The sequence below is a fragment of the Nanorana parkeri genome, unplaced genomic scaffold (genome assembly GCF_000935625.1).
Source record: "Nanorana parkeri isolate BGI_ZX_2015 unplaced genomic scaffold, ASM93562v1 scaffold719, whole genome shotgun sequence".
Classification (NCBI taxonomy): Eukaryota; Metazoa; Chordata; class Amphibia; order Anura; family Dicroglossidae; genus Nanorana; species Nanorana parkeri.
In genome coordinates this window covers 89,227-105,584 of record NW_017306987.1, presented here as the reverse complement: position 1 = coordinate 105,584, position 16,358 = coordinate 89,227, and the positions used below count along the sequence as shown (strand labels likewise).

The window sequence follows — 16,358 nt, the reverse complement described above, 5'->3', positions numbered from 1 at the left end:
GTGCTTACAGAGGTTTCCATGGTAGCAGAACGACGCTGCGCTCCACGGAAGCTGATGAGGCCCAAGACTGCTGGACAATTGTGATCACTGACTAGCAATGGACAGATACAAGGTAACAATGCACATCATGCATCCCTGGATTAGCTACAGAGGCGCACGAGTCCAGAGTCCGCCTTTACCACTGCTGTGCCTTCTCAGATTCTGCATTCTCCATGTTTTGGATATTTGTCTCTGGTTTTTATCTCTGAACAACTGTACACAAAAAAAAAGTCTGATGTCAGACTTCTTATTATGTGGTATTACTAACGTTTCCATTAGGCCCCCTTTGTACAGGCTGGCACCTGCATTTTGGGTCCCATGCTCTACAAAACAAAATCAGTTTAAAGGCTAAGTTAATCCCATATGATGTCTTGAAATAGGGTAACATGACCCCCCCGACTTCTGCCCCCCACACTTACATGAATTAAGGGGTTCTTCTCCCTGCAGGCGGCTGCTGTATTTTGAATTCTGTACGGCTGAGCGTGTATCATTCCACACAGCTGAGTCCTCCATTTACAGATCCTTCCTGTGGTGGTGGGGGAGGTAAGATGACTTGGAATATACACTGAGTCCCTGAAATGTGAGATGCTGAAAAAGACTGTTGAGCGTGTAGCTGGTATGTTTCCATTTAAAGTTAATTCCCTGCACTGCTACCCCCTATTCCCTGACAACTCTTGTCCATGGCACTAGTCCCTAGTTTTGTACTAGTATTGCACTGTATATGCTGAGAGCTCCCCATCTACCTGTTCCTAATTTAGACATACTTTATGATTAAATCAATGATAGTAGGGAGGTCCCCATCAAAATGTTGACCCAATGATCGGTAGTTATGCCCCTTACCTTAATTACAATGTATTTCCAAAAATAAACATATATATAGTGCATGGATGCATAAAACTTATATGACCTTTCCTGAACATTTGTGTATTAACAGGTGCTGGAAGAGTGGCCGCCTGGAGCATTCGGAGTGACCTGTCTTGTGGAGGAGCCAGTCTCACAAAGACAATTTGCTGTCAAAAAGGTCTGAACATCTATACATCTGTAAAAAATGCATTTAGGTGCTTACTGGGTTCTTCAGGGAAGAAGTAAATATTTTTCCCTAAAAGTAAATCCATGTGATGTCTAAAGCTAGTAAACTACTGGCAGAATAAAAGAGCTGCCACCCAGAGGTGCCCCTACAGAGTACCCTGGAAGACCTGACATGCTACGAATGTCTTCTGTAAATAAATAGTGACTTGAGATTTTGAAGACCATTATGGCCTATACACTGGCATTTCCCAGATTGTTGGTCCAAAGCTGTAATGGATGACTATGCAAACTAATAGAGGGGGCCAGAATCCTGGAATGGCTGTGTCCAAGCAGAGATTCAGGAGCCAAAGTTTAGTAGCGTGCCCCTAGGTTTGCAGGCTTCATGGGTGCTTTGAGTACATGTTCAGGAAAATTTGGATACCTCTTCTATACTTTTTCCAGTAGTTTACCAACTTTAAACTTTACACAGGTTTACATGTGGGTGCTCTTATCATAAGCCAGGAGTTAGAAGAACTGGCTGCTACATGATCAGTCAGGATAACGCGCATTGACTTACCATGCTTGCTGGCAGTGACAAAGTGAGCATATATATGAAGTGTACAGAAACTGTGCTGACACCCCAAGCAGCCCATATCATGGGGGAACAGTAGCAATAGGCCAGGATAATACATGAATTATTGATTGTTCCAAAAAGATCTGCTTAATAACAGACTTAATAACGCCAAGTCTATTATTCTATCATTTATTTACAGGTGGAGTGCATAGATGAGCGGGAATGCAATCTTGCCCTAGAAGAGGTAATTTTCTAGTGGGGACAGTAACGGCTACAACTGGTGTTTTTATTTAAAGAAATTCTTCAGTCAGTTATGAAAATGTTGTACTTAAACGAACTCGGGAGAAATTGCGGTCATTTTTATTCTGCAGTTTATCTTGTACTCCTGACATTCTAAATCCATTCGGTTGCCAGTATCTTTTGTTTTTTTATTTACTTGCCTTAGTGCACTTTTAAAGAAAGCTTATCTGTATTGACCTTCCCAAGCAAAAGTAACCTGACCCTACATAAAGTAACCCTTCACTGCCCCAGATGTATACTTATACATGAAGGGTAAGTTACTTTAGGTTGAGGGGCAGAAAGGATAGGTTCATGTTATATAAAAGTGCACATATCCTTTAAAAATAAGACTGTGAAAATACAGCCTGTATGTTATTTGGTTCAGCATCACCCTCTGCGGTTCACAGGCAAATTGTGCAGCTGAGAGGCATGTGAAAGACGCTGCAGTCTTGTTTAGAAGCACTGTGAAAAGCTTGCTCAGTCTTGAATATCTGTGCTTCTTAGTAATATCAGGGCATATTTAGTTTACAATTTCTCTCTTTATACTGTACAGGCCCTGTCTCTCTTGGAGCTTCAACACCCCAATATCTGCCCATATAAAGAGTTTTTCATGGTCTGGGACAATAAGGTAAGGTACAGTATTCACCGTATTGCAGATCATCAAAATTATGTCCTCTGGCATTTCTGTTAAAGAACTGCCAGCAAATAAAATCTGAACCCTTGCAGTGGGGCTACCCCCGCACTGTAAGAATTAAAGTGACATCAAAGTCAAAAACTTTTTTCCCTTCCCCCAATGTTAATTAAAGCACTTACCTTAAATTATGTCTCTTAATCCGATCTTCTTTCCTGTCGTTTTCATCTGTCCCTCTAGCGCTGCGGCAGGTCTCCGATCCAGCGCTGACTCCTCTGTCCTTGCTGGGACTTCCTGTCCCACGAGGTCTGCATGTGGGTCTGCACGTGTCCATAGACTTACCTTGTGTCTCTCCTCGTCTCCCGGCCGAAAATCCGAACTGCGCATGCGCCCATCCCAAGATGCTTTGCGGCCGCCCAAGCAGTTTCGGATTTTAGGACGCGAGCGTGTGGCGAGGGAAGGGGTACGTTTACACCGCTTTTAAAGCGTTTTTTTTTTTTAAGTTTAAGTTGCTAGCAGTAGATATATGCAAAAAAATGTGAGGGTTTAGAAACTTTTTAAGTGCTTGTTTTATCTAGGGAGCTAAAATAACAGTGTTATACTCACCTGCAATCCTGGCTGGCTCCTAGACCGCTCCATTCAGCCTTGCTCCCCTTCTGCTCTGGCGATCTAAGGTCCTTTGAGTCATCACGTCCTATACAATGTATAGGACGTGAGGATGTTGAGGGAAATTCCATGTCTGCAGCAGAGTGAGAGTGAGGCTGAAGGTCCTGGTCTAGGAGCCAGCCGGGATTGCAGCTCCGGTGAGTCTGTTACTTTAACTCACTAGGCAAAACAAGCACATAAGATTTTAAGGGGGTTAAGAGTTCTTCTTTAAGACCTGGTGCCTGGGCACGGCATCCAAGTTCCCAGGATGCATTGAGCAAAATGGGTCAGATGCAAATGGACTCTATAGTGGTTATGCTTAGGCGCACCTACCCTAATAGATCGGCATGAATAATTGAAAGAACCAGAATTTGGGTGTTATTTCTTTATCTGCAACAGAACCAATATAGGAGTGGATATTTTTGTAATAATTATTGTAATGATTTAAAGTTAAAGCAGAACTCTAGGCAGATATTAAATGCACACATTCATTCAGCTGTATAATTGGTAATACATTATTAAATGTGTTTTTTATATACAGGTAGTGTAAGTGTCTGAATCAGACCAGGTATCAGCCTCTTGGATGTACAGAGGCGGATCCTGGAAGTACTGTAGCAACATGATTCAATCCAACCACTTGATAATTGAAAAATGTGAAGCATGTGGGCAATTTTTCAAACACTTTCCACTTTTTTTCAGTTTAATTAAAGAGGACAAGAAAGCTTTTGTTTGTTTTTCATATAGTGGCAACCCATCTGACCCAATCAAATGTTTTTTTTCAGTTTTTCGAGAATAAGCAAGCAAAATATGCTTCAAACTAATAGAATTAGGGAACACATCACATTTTTCACTGTGGTTCCAGCAGTTTTTTGCAGTGAAATGTCAAACTCACCAAATGGTTGAAAGCAAATACTGATTTGTGTGATTAGCCAGCCACACTTATTAGATATAGTTTGACCAAATCTTTAAAAAAATATTATTGTCGGGGTGAGAATAATAGCACGATCAAGAATTCTGATTATCGTCTATTATTTTCTTGCATTAAACAGTATTTTTCAAAGGTGTTTGAAAACTGCAAACCTGGTTGTAACGTTATCATCTTGTTTTGTTAAAAGAAACTTGTTAATTTATCTAATATGATCTCTTTAGAGCTCCTCACTTTTTTTTTGCATGGTGATGGATTACTGTGGTCAAGATAATCTAGCAGACATTGTGCAACTGAACAGGCGAGAGCAAAAAAAGATTGAAGACAAAGTAAGCTGTTACACTTAAAATGAAACACATAGTGGTATTAATGAATGTAATTACTGTGTCATTAATGAGAGTATAATTATTATAGCACTTGGACATCCTTGCTTTGCCATTATTGGGCATAGTCAGTGTGATACAAGTATCACCGTTTCACACACAAGAATAAAAGGAAATAATAAAATGTGCCACAGTACTATAATCACTATGGAAAATAATCACCATTAATTTGGAATTAATGGGAATATTCAAAGTGGAATTTAAACTAACTGGCATTGTAAAGTGGGTTTGTACATGTTTTCTTTATTATGACGTATAGCATATGAATATTTTGTATTCTTACGCCCAGAAAGAAGGTGGTGCTTTAGGCTCCTTTTTGCCTGTTTTCTGCTGTCCCCTGCAGTAAAACGCCTGTTGCATACAAAGATCTAATTGTAATCTGAAATTGACACACACACAGGTTACTGTGTTGTATTCTGTTGTCCACAATTATACATCATATATGCATCTGTTTTGTGTTGGGCAGAAATCCAAGCCTTTAAACCTATCTGTTTGTTATAACAGATTCTTCAGCGTTTTCTTGCTCAGGTCCTTGACGCTCTCTTTTACATTCACCAAAAGGATTTACCCCACAGGTACCTTTTTGTTTTACTATTCAGAATACTTCCTTGCTAAGTGTATAAGTCACTCGAGTTTGGGGAACTCTTAAAGTGTATTTTCACTTTTGCAGTCAAATTTGAGAATCCCCCACAATATGTTTGCTATGTGTTCCTATTCGCACAGCAAACTAAAAAATAAATGTATACAAATATCTCTTACCTTTCAGGTGTTTGTTTGGAGCAGGTTTGTGCATAGAATACTACAGGCAGTTTCTAGTGGTTAGAAGAGACTGCGATAAGGGGACAGACTAAAAGAGTTTTTTTTAAAGTGCGCTAACATGCCTTAAGACAGCTTTTCTCAAACAGGGCTCCGCAGCACCCTGCGGTGCCTTCTGGCTTTCTCAGGGGTGCCTCAAAATGTTTGCACAGTTTCATGCGTTTCCATGGTGGTGTACCGGCTGCCAGCACCATGGAAACTAAGGATGCTAATCCAGGATGGTTGGGATCCATTCAGAATAGGACAGACGTTTGCCACCATCCAGGCCTGCTCCCCCCTCCTGCCTTTGGCCATACTGCAGCAGCTGTGGCTCCTGATGTGAAGGGGGAGCATGTGATGTGAAAGGAGGAAGCATTGATGTGCAGGGAGGCACCTAGTGGAAGATGGGTGGGAATATAATGTGAAAGAATGGGACACCTGATGTGAAGGGGGCTCCTAAAATAAAGGGGGACTATGATGTGAAAGGGGGGTTTGCTGATGTTGATGGGGGGCTCAAGGTTGAGGTTTTTGTGTTTTTGCATAGGGTCACCCCTAAAATCCATAGTAGGTCCTTACCCCGGATTTTAGACTGATTACATTTCACCTAATAATTCACATGAGCCATTACCAACCTGTGTAGCTTCAGATTGAGAAACGCATATTCAAGTTGACATCAGAAGCAATTAAGTAATTCAAGTGGTTCTCTCAGGCATCCCTGCTCCCCCATCCCAGCAGTGACTCAGCAGCCTTCAAGCCTTCTAATCTAAATTGAGGCGCTCTCCACAACAGGGTCCTGATAGACATACTTACCGTTTCCCATGCTGCTGAAAAAAATGTTTTATTGCTGTCTGTGCCACCATTGTAGAAGTTTTGCTCAGTTCATGACTCAGTGACCACACACAGAATGTGAGGGAAAAATCTCCCCATTATTTACAAAAACAGAAATGTTAGCCCTTCCCTACTCTGTCCAAAACTATAAAAACAGGGTTTTGGTTGTTATGCTTGAAACATTGTCACTGTCTTCTGTTTCAGAAACCTCAAACCCAGCAACATCTACGTAAAAAACAAGGACACGTTTGTGATAAGTGATTTTCTTCAAGGAACGCTGGTGACAGATGAGGCGAAGGCGAAGATAAGAGTTGATCCTGGTAAGAGCATTGGAAAAACCCATCATTTTCCTGAGCATCTCGCTGAATTTTCTTAAAGGCATCCCCTACTTCCACATACTGGCAACTTTATGATCTTCTCCGACCCCTATATTTGTATTTATAACAAAGACAAGAAATAAAGTCTCATTATCATTTTGAAAATTCTCAGTTATGTTTTACTGCATAGGGTGTTCCTGTCTGTCTGACATCTAAAGTTTTGTACCTTTGGTCAAGCGTATTCTTCTCATAAAATCACCAGGCAGTCTAAGCCAGGAATAAGTCTCAGCTTTCATGATCCAAAGCAAGTTTTCAATGATTTACTATGAGTAGGCCTGTACTAGTTCAGCGAGTGGGCTGAAACACATAGTTTGTGAAGGTACTGGAGTCAATATTAGTTGCTCTTCCATTGCAAGTAAGAAGGTAAATCTATTAAATAGTTGCATGTTGTGTTTTTGGCAGCTCTACACTACAGGTTTTCTTTAGAGGGTCTTTCACATTTGTTTTAAGTACCTAGCATACAGTTAGCTGTACCCAGTAGTTGTACGGTTTCAGCCATTTTAGGCTTATCAGAGGCTGCCTGCTGTTTCCTTTGAAGTGATTGCTGTACAGGAAGTGAGCTGTATATAGGAAAATGTTTTAGGACTATAACTAACACTACTGTATTTTAATTATATATCTACATTAAATTTTGTCCGGCCACTTTTAATTACAGAGCAGAAGGTTTTCATGGCCCCGGAATCTGTCTATTTTATATACAGCGAAAAGTCAGACATTTGGTCTCTGGGATGCATTTTGTTGGACTTGATGACGACCTCTGTAAAATCTGTACGTTTTTTAGAATCATTGTTTTCTAATAATTCATGCCACCAGTCTGGGTTCCTAAAAGATTAATGAGAGGCTGGCTTCTTTTCATTTTGGCACAGGATCGAGACATTACTGATCTCCTGCAGATGGTCAAAGTGAACTCCTCATGTCTGGGCACAGTTTTTGAGGCACTTCAAGGGGTAGCTGGTTACACAGAGGATCTTTACTGCCTGGTGCAAAAAATGCTAAAAAATCTCCCGGAAGAGAGATCATCAGCAAAGTGAGTATGGGGTGCTGAGATTTGGTGGGTTGCACAGGTTTGTTTTATTGCCTTCCTATGTCTTTATGGAGTTTTTGTGCTCTCCCCATGTTTGTGTGGGTTTCTCTCAGGTGATCTCACAATCACCTGCAATAATCCCAAAATCCAAAAACATACCAGTAAGCCTCTGATCAAACTGATCCCAGTGTATCTCTATCACCATGATAAAAGCATTACATTTTAAGCTGTAAGGGGGAGTAATCGGACTGTTCTCTACCAACAATACATTCATGCATTGTAGGGGCAATTTTGGTAAGACATCAATTACCAGTTGTTTTTAGGTTGAAAGAGGAACCTGGAGTGACCAAAGGATACCCAAACAAGGGAGAGCAACAAAGCAGGAGCACTAATCATATGACCGATTTTAGGTTATCAACCCTTTAATACCTGTTACAGTTCAGATGAGGCTTATGTTCCAAATCCTGTTTCATTAAATATACTGTATATAACTTCTGCTTTATAGTAATGCTTGTACAGGAGTTTGTATGAATAGCCTGATTACTGTATGTAAAGCAACACTGGATTATATTTACAAGCTAGCAGCTCTCATCTACAGAGATTTGGTGAGTGAACCCTACATCAAGAAATGCTTGGCTATGGTTGGCTCTCCTCTGTCTGGGGTGAAGAAGATGCTACCACCTTCAGTTCTGGATCAGCTCGAAGACAACAACCTAGAAAGCATCCTGAGTAAGGCAGCAACAGAGGAATCTGTGTTCTGTATGAACATGAAAAGTAGGAAATAGGGGACTGTATTCTTTAAAGCAACCCTGTCACTAAGATCCAAATGCAAATACACCTGTTACCTGTAAATAAGATAGTAAATACCCACACTGATAAACAGAAAAAACCCATCTCAGATTTCTGCAGAAATCGATACTTCTGGGAGTGTAAATGTTCTTTTGTTTCATGGTTTATCCAGTGGTTCCTCTAACACGTAGACCACTTTCATTCATACTTGGGGAACCACATATGTACCTCTGGCCCGCTCAGTGAACTGCATGTTATTATATTATATGTTATCATATAATCTTGAACACTTTTGGTTCAAACAGTAAAATTTGGTAGTACAGTTATACTATTTATGGACTGGCTGAGTGCACACGTGATCTTTCTTCCAGAATTCATGCAGAATCATATAGAGTTTGAAGAGGCACAATTATCAGCTCTAAGGTTGTTGGCTGGATATACCAAAGATGGTAAGTGACCTTAGGTGCTGAGTTTATAACAGAGGTAATGGAAGTCCGGATTTGAATACAACCAGAAAGGATAAAAGTTACATTTTAAAGCTGTACACTTTACGATTCTTTTTGTTCAGTCCCTCGACTGAATGGGAAAAATGCTCGATTCCCTCATCCACACTAAACAGGATGGATGAGAAAATTTCCCCTGCCGGCTTTTGTATTCTGCACCCACAGTGGTACAGAAAATAAGATCTTTAACATATATGCAACCACTCTGTGTAGCCAGACTTTTTAACATGCCATGTTAGGCACACTTGACAATTATTAGTTATTAGGAAGAGAGCAGTCGAAAAAACATTCCCCAACAAACTTTTTTTTTAGTTGATACAGTAGGGAAGGCTTAGAACATTTGTCAGATTTTTATTACTATTTGTGTCCTTAGTGGTGAGATCTACCCTTACTTCCAGTCACCAGGACAGGAAATCAAGGGAAACTTTACAAACAGGGACCCAGGCAGCAATGAAAATCCAACAGAGGCTCTCCACTCTATAGATGGGGCTGCCAATATACAATTTAGCTAAACCACCCAAAGCTGCCAGCTAGAATATTCTGACTTGTGTGATCACCCTGCTTTAAGATCACTGGTAGTCAGTGGGTGGTGTGCTGTGTCTGTGCGCACCCACACCATTAACAGCTCCAGCAAGCAAGGGAGGGGGTACCAAACATAGCTCCTAATGTGTTCAAACCTTCCACATGTGTTATGACATGAGGGGACACCATAAACAGCAAGCCGGTGTTTCTGCAATAAAATTGGAATTAGGTTTTGCAAATAGTGGTTAGTGACACAGAGGTCTTGTGATTGATTCTCCCTCTGGTGTATGTTGGTGTGGGTTTCCTGTTACATTCCTTAAACATACTGAAAAATTGATTGTCATCTTTGTAAACTGGCCTAAACTGAGGTTTCTCAGTGGAAGAAAAGCCTCCTTCCAAACTCTGACAAGTAATCCCAATGGATAGTCACAACATCTGTCTAAAGGGCTGCCATGACTTGAGAGCAACAGATCTAGACAGATGATTCTCAGGGGAGTTCTTCTTTAATTATTTAGCTTCCTAACATGTTTTATTGAGGCTTTTCCTATGTCACTAGACTCTTATAAAGTTTGTCTTCTTTCAGGACTTCAGGGAGAGATCGTACAGATAGTCTCACAAGCTATGACGACACACCGAGATTCTTACAATGTACAGTTCGAAGGCATCAGAATCCTATGTCATCTCCTTTCACAAGGTGATCTATCCATTTTGTGAATAGAATTAGAAACTGTTTACATTTGTGTAAATTATGTTATAAATGATGATGGAGGGGCTTTCTGTTGTCAGGGCGGGAACAAGGAGACATCAAGGGATACCTGACCAGTGACCATTTCATCAATATGCTAGTGGAGACGGTGAGGCTTTTCTCCCACGAAGCAGAGCTACTGTCTGAAATTCTTGGTCTGATGATGATGCTTGCAGTCAGTGGTGAGCCAGACAATATAAAGTGTTGTACACTATAAACTGTATTCTAGAAGATAGAGCAATAATATGTACTCAAGCTTTCCCATTGAAGCCTATACACGAAAAAGAGCTGTAATCTGCCAAAAAGTAGCTCATGTACTTTTTCCGGAGACAGGCGTTTTTCTGCTTGCGACAAAATGGTCAGGTGTCATAGGAATGAATAGGATTCCTTGTCTCAAGCATTTTGTCATGCTTAGCTTTGAGTGGCAAAATGCCAAGGTGCGAATGAGGGCTTAATGCCAGCTATCCTTCTGCATGCCATACTCTCTTTTCTGGTCCTATGCCACCCTTTTTACTACTGGGAGTAAGAAAAGTACCAGTTCTTCGGAAAGGGGAAGAGCAGGGTGTATCACTCTCCTTCCTCTAATTTGATAGTGCTTGATGATTGGCACAGCGCTGTTACATGGGCAAAGGGAAAAGGCCCTCAGCCCTTTGTAAGCTCTACTTGGGTTTAATTTGGAGCTTACACAGGGTTTTCATTCTTTTTCTCCTGACAGTAAATAGAATGGTGGGAGAGTGAAGGGAAGGGAAGGCAAGTACCCAGCTTTAATGTGAGCCTGCATGGGTAAACCACAGGTTCCCTGGGGCAAGGCCCCATATGTAAATTTATTACATAGGTTGTGTTTGAATTGTCATTGTGTCTGTTTGTAAGCATGCAATTGTAATAGGAAAAAAATAGTTGTTAGCTTTAGTTTTTTTAATCTGCATTGGAAAATCTGGAATCCGGTTGGCTATATTGCAAAGACTTTTGTATAGTAACCAATATCCATTTTGTTTAACTACAAAGTGCCCATTTTCAGAAAAAGGTTAATTTACATTATAACACGCTGGTTTCCTTAGAGATAGCAGCAGAGATGTTGGCGAAAGCGGGATTCCTTCCAGATCTGTTAAAGATAACAGAGCAATCGCTGGTAAACAGAGAGCTGTGTGTGTCCTGCTGTGCCCTGCTCTGGAGTCTGGCCATGACTGGTGAGTAGAAAATTAACATTATCAATCAGCTGTCATGATATACAGGCCCCAGCACAAATAACACTCAGGTACATTTTACACAGAGAAATGGCAAGCAGTTGATTAATTTATTACCAGTAAGAAAAACATGTGGGAGGGGCAGTTCACTACAAGAGCCGTAAATAAAAGAAATTCCCTAACATCCCACCCTTTTGGCTAGCAAAGGGTACCCAGATCCAAATTCTTATCCTGCTTTTCAAGTTTAGTAAAAGTAGATGTCCAATGTGCACAAAGATGAAAGCATGTGTGTACGTCAAGTATGGCGCTATCAAAGTGCCTCTCCAAGTGCAGACCAGCTGAAATCAATGAGGGGTTGACACTGGGAAATATTGTATAGCATATATAGCAAAGTTACCCCACCCTCTTTAAAGGAGAACTATGAGGTGAGTGCTTTTCTAGGCTCAGTAGATCGGGAGGTGAGCGAACACATACCGGCGTTCGCTGGCTCTGCCTCTAGATAGGCAGAGCCAGCTGTCAGTCACGCAGATGGGCGGATCCCGGCACAATTGTCGGGATCCGCTTCAGCTGCGGCGACTCAGTGTACCGCGAGCAGCAGCTCGCGGTATACTGCGGTGTCTCAGTATACCGCGAGCTACAGCTACACTGAGCCTGGGGTGACGGGAGGACACTAGTTTGTGTCCTCCCGTTACCCTAAGGAGAACTATGGGGAAAAGCCTTAACCCCATAGTTCTCCTTAAAGTTACAAAATATTATGTTTTGGGAAATAGCAGGAAATTATTAAAACCCATCATATTGTTTTGCCTTGCTGTCCTGGGTTCTATTGGAGAGATTTCCTCTCACTTCCAGTCCTGGAGACACATTCGGAAGTGAGAAGAAATCTGCTCTTAGGCCACTGTCGCCTGAACAGGTGTTACCACTGAAAGATTTTCCCTCACCTCCTGTTTTAGTGACAACTGTAAAATTTTGGATTTCCCATCGCTTTCTGTCCTGCTGACAATGGTCATCGGGTCACTAAGAAAGGGTGAATCTCTCACCCTTGTACAGGTCACATATTTGGAGGATGGAGAATATGGGTTAATGTATAGGATAAGTGGGTAAAAGGGGTTATTATACAGCTCACAGTAGAAATAGAATAGAGTTGACATACTGTAGAGGGGAGGGGATGAAATGGTTAAAAGTTGTAAAAGTTGTGCTCAATTTTTTTTTTTTTTTGCTGCAGTTTGTTTTACCCTGAAATTAATGAACAAATTACCCATTTATTCATTAGTTCCTTTACCCTTCCTTGCCTCTGTTGTAAAAGAAAGGGGACATTTGGCAAAATAAACATTGCCATGTGATTGCTGTGATAGCCAATCACAGAGGCCACAAGGCACAGTGCTGGTCTAACCAGCTCAGTGTCTGAAGCCAATGCTATCCTCTGTTTAATGAAAGTGGGAGCAGCAGCTTGTGTCTGTGTGTTCTATGCAAACGCACACAGGCAGGTACGGGACACAGGCACAGAACAATAGGGCAGCGGACCAGCTGTATATGTAAAGTGGCCAGTCCACAAGTGGTTTATATACATATGTGAACTGATTTATTTACCAGAAGATTTTTCATTCTGCCTTGTCACTTATGTGATTCAGACACCTATGCCAGATAGCGCAGGCCAGAGGGTAACACCTCTTTCTCTGTTAGAGTTAAAGAATACAGCAGTGTCATCTCCCAACCCCTAACCTTCTGATTGGACAATGAAGGAAAAGCAAGACACTGATACATCATCTCTGCAAAGTCTGTTCTCTCCTACTGTCTTCACATGTGCTTATACTAGATGATGATTGGCCCATAGCGCTGCACATCCCTCTGTGAGTCTGAGGGCTGTTTGCAGGGAATGACAGGAGGCTGATACTGATACAGACACTTTTGCTAATTGTATATAAAAATAAATTTCAACATTTTAGAAGAAATCACAACTGCTTTAAACAGTTTTTTTTCTGTTGTCACAGAGATGGCATCAGGCGATAGTGTGAAAAGAGCTGTGCCATTAATCTCCTCACTAATCCAGAAACATCCCAGCGATGGGCAGTTGGTAGAATCAGCGAGTCCAGTCCTGTGGATTTTGTGCTTGAAAGGTAGGTTGGACAAGCAGACTCATAAAATAGATTGCATGTTCACGCAGAAAGCATTATTGTATTCATTCTACAAGTGTTTTGCTAACATTTTACAGGTCACGTGACAGAGGACCAAATTGAACCTGTGACGCTATTGCTTCTGGAATGCCTACATAGACACATGGAGCGCCCTGTTCTGGCTAAAAATGTTTGCTTGGCATTGACGGGTCTAGTGATAAACTCAGGTACTGTATATATCATGTGTTTAGCATTTTCCCAGAATTCTTTGCATAGGTGCTGCATATACCACAGCGTGATTTTTCTTTATTTGTTCTTGAAGAATTGGCCGCTTATCGTGTCCTGGTGCCCCTATCTGGGAAAAGTGGTCTCTCTCTGATTAGGGACCTCTATCTACTCCACTCTGATGACCCAGAAATTGTAGAGAATATCTGTCAACTCTTACATGAGACGGCTAATTATGGTAAGAAGAATAATCTTTATCTCAGAATTAAATTTTTTACCTTAACGCAAATTATGGTGCTGCCTGTGTCAAGCATCCATATTAAAGGAGAACTATGAGGTGAGTGCTTTTCACTCACCTCATAGTTCTAGCCGACCTGTGACAATGAGACTGTCACAGGTTGGCTCAGTAGATCGGGAGGTGAGAGAACACATACCGGCGTTCGCTCACCTCTCGATCCTGTCACGGCTCTTTGCCGTGACAGGGGGAGGGGCTGGTTCCCCTCTCCGATCTGCCAGCGCTGACTGGCGGAACGGACGGGGGGGGGGGCGGGCTTACTGGCGGAACGGACGGGGGAGGGGGCGGGTACAGCTGGCTCTGCCTCTAGATAGGCAGAGCCAGCTGTCACTCATGCAGCTAGGCGGATCCCGTCATCTAAGTCGTGATCTGCTCTGGCTGCGGCGTCTCAGTATACCGCGAGCTGTAGCTCGCAGTATACTGAGCTTAGGGTAACGGGAGGACGCTAGTTTGTGTCCTCCCCTTACCCTAAGGAGAACTATGGGGAAAAACACTGACCCCATAGTTCTCCTTTTAACGCTCTTACTACTGATTAGCAAGCATCTGATTGGTCGCAAAAGGATAGCTGAATACTTTGGCCTGAGGAAATGCACTTCGGTAGTCCTCTGCAGAATAGTCACGTAAATATGAAGCACCAGCCAGGGGATTATGAGAAACAGCAAGGCAATTAATGCAATAGGGATTAGCCGCATTTGGGGAGCTATGCTCACTGTTTCAGTGTCCTCATGTGCGAAAGTGCCTTGGGTCGGGCTTACTCCCTTTCCAATCTTACAAGGCATCCTCTGTTAGGAGCTATAGGTAACACCCATGGCTGTGGGTTGAACAAGCTATGTCTCAGACCAGATTGTGTCCAGACCCAAAATGCATCCTAATGTATCCTTATGCTATTTCTGGCCTCTGTTCACACCAGTGCAGTCCATTTCAAACCAGACCAGAAAAATGTCTCATTTTGTCTGGTCTGGAATGCACTGGAAGTGTGGGCAAGTTCACACCATTTTCCGGACCAGATTTTGTCTGGAAAATGGTGTGAACCTGCCCTAAGCCCTCGTTCACACCTGAACGTTTTGTAGCGCGTTCTACGCTCGATAAACGCTCTACAAAACGCTCAAAAAATATAAATCCCATTGTATTCAATGGTCTCGTTCCCACCTTGGCGTATTTCCGCCCATCCCTAACGCGCTACAAAACGGCCCACGCCTGAAAAGGTACAGGTACTACTTTGGGCCGTTTTGTTGCGCGTTTCCATTGGGATACAGCCAAGTAGCCTTCGGAAATGCGCGGCGGTCGCGCAACTTTTTTTACCGCGAAACGCGCATATGCAATACGCCTAGGTGTGAACGAGACCATAAGGAGATATTTAGGCAAAGTAAGCCAATCAGTGCTGTTACCTGAATACAGATCCCACCCATATGTCCCACCACCGCTGCTGCTGCTGTTCAGTACAAATATGTGAGATTAAGTGAGCACAGCAGTTGTTATTCTGCCATCTTGTGGCTCTTGCAGGAAGCACACATTCCGGGTTACGCTCACAACACATGGAGGAACTGTTGAGGGAAATTAAAGATCAATATGAATCCGTGGAGGTAAGGGAGTTTCAAATATGTGTGAGAAAGGAAAACCATTGAAGAATTGCTTTAAACTGGAAGTGTGCTTTTTTTTTTTATATATAGGAGATTGTAACACTGGCAGAATCCACACTTTCCAGGATAGAAAATTAAGGAGGTAACTTGCAACAATCTCTTCTGTGAGGAAAAACTCTTTGTAAAGACATGTGAATGTTAAAAAATACAAGTGGCTACTATATCTGCATTTTTAAAAGTGCAGATCTAAATAAAAATGCTTGGCTCTATGATCTAATGAGCTGTGTTGTTACAAAGAAATGACACACATAGAGCTTGTGAGGCTGTCTTTTCTACTATTAAAGCCCAAACTGCAGTCAAAATGTTTTTTTGTGTAGTTTTGTATAGTGCAGAGGAAGAAAGAGAACCTCTGGTAGGTTTTTTTGTGGTCTATGTTCCACTTGGGAAGGTTTTCCCTTTAAAGGAAGCCATGGGAAATCTCTCCAGTAGGGACACAGATTACAATACTTTTCAGTAAACCGGATACATTTTAGAACCTGTCACGTCTGCGGTAGTTACAATAGTAGGATCACAACTGCGGAGTAAAAGGATCAATCAGATACGAATCTCAGGCGTCACTCACAATCTCAACGGTGAGTTTGAGATTCTACCATCATATGATCAACGTAAATCCACACAACTGAACCCAGTACTATTGTGTCATAGCCTGTGGTTTGGTAACTTTAAATACAGGAATGCAGTGGGTGGTGCTGGTTTAAGAGCGGATTCTCAATAACAGCCTAGTACACAGTTCATATCAGCCAGCAAGCAGTAAAGGCAGAGGTGCTCTCCCAGAGATAGGGTACTTGCGATTTGGAAGCAGCTGAATGGTGGCTGAGACTTCAAGGTGGCTCCTA

The 16,358-nt window shown here is 42.0% G+C and overlaps 1 protein-coding gene across 1 annotated transcript; it reads left to right on the top strand.

The window, feature by feature from the left end:
- Nucleotides 1-15,600, top strand: STKLD1 (serine/threonine kinase like domain containing 1). The gene is made up of 19 exons (XM_018564062.1): nt 1-112; nt 974-1,060; nt 1,821-1,865; nt 2,454-2,528; nt 4,326-4,430; nt 4,989-5,059; nt 6,312-6,427; nt 7,140-7,252; nt 7,351-7,511; nt 8,107-8,237; nt 8,669-8,746; nt 9,906-10,016; nt 10,109-10,249; nt 11,126-11,254; nt 13,240-13,365; nt 13,461-13,589; nt 13,685-13,825; nt 15,386-15,465; nt 15,553-15,600. Exons 1-19 carry the CDS (start codon nt 98-100, stop codon nt 15,598-15,600), a joined length of 1,902 nt encoding a protein of 633 aa, XP_018419564.1. The 5' UTR covers nt 1-97.
- The last annotated feature ends 758 nt before the right edge of the window (nt 15,601-16,358 follow it).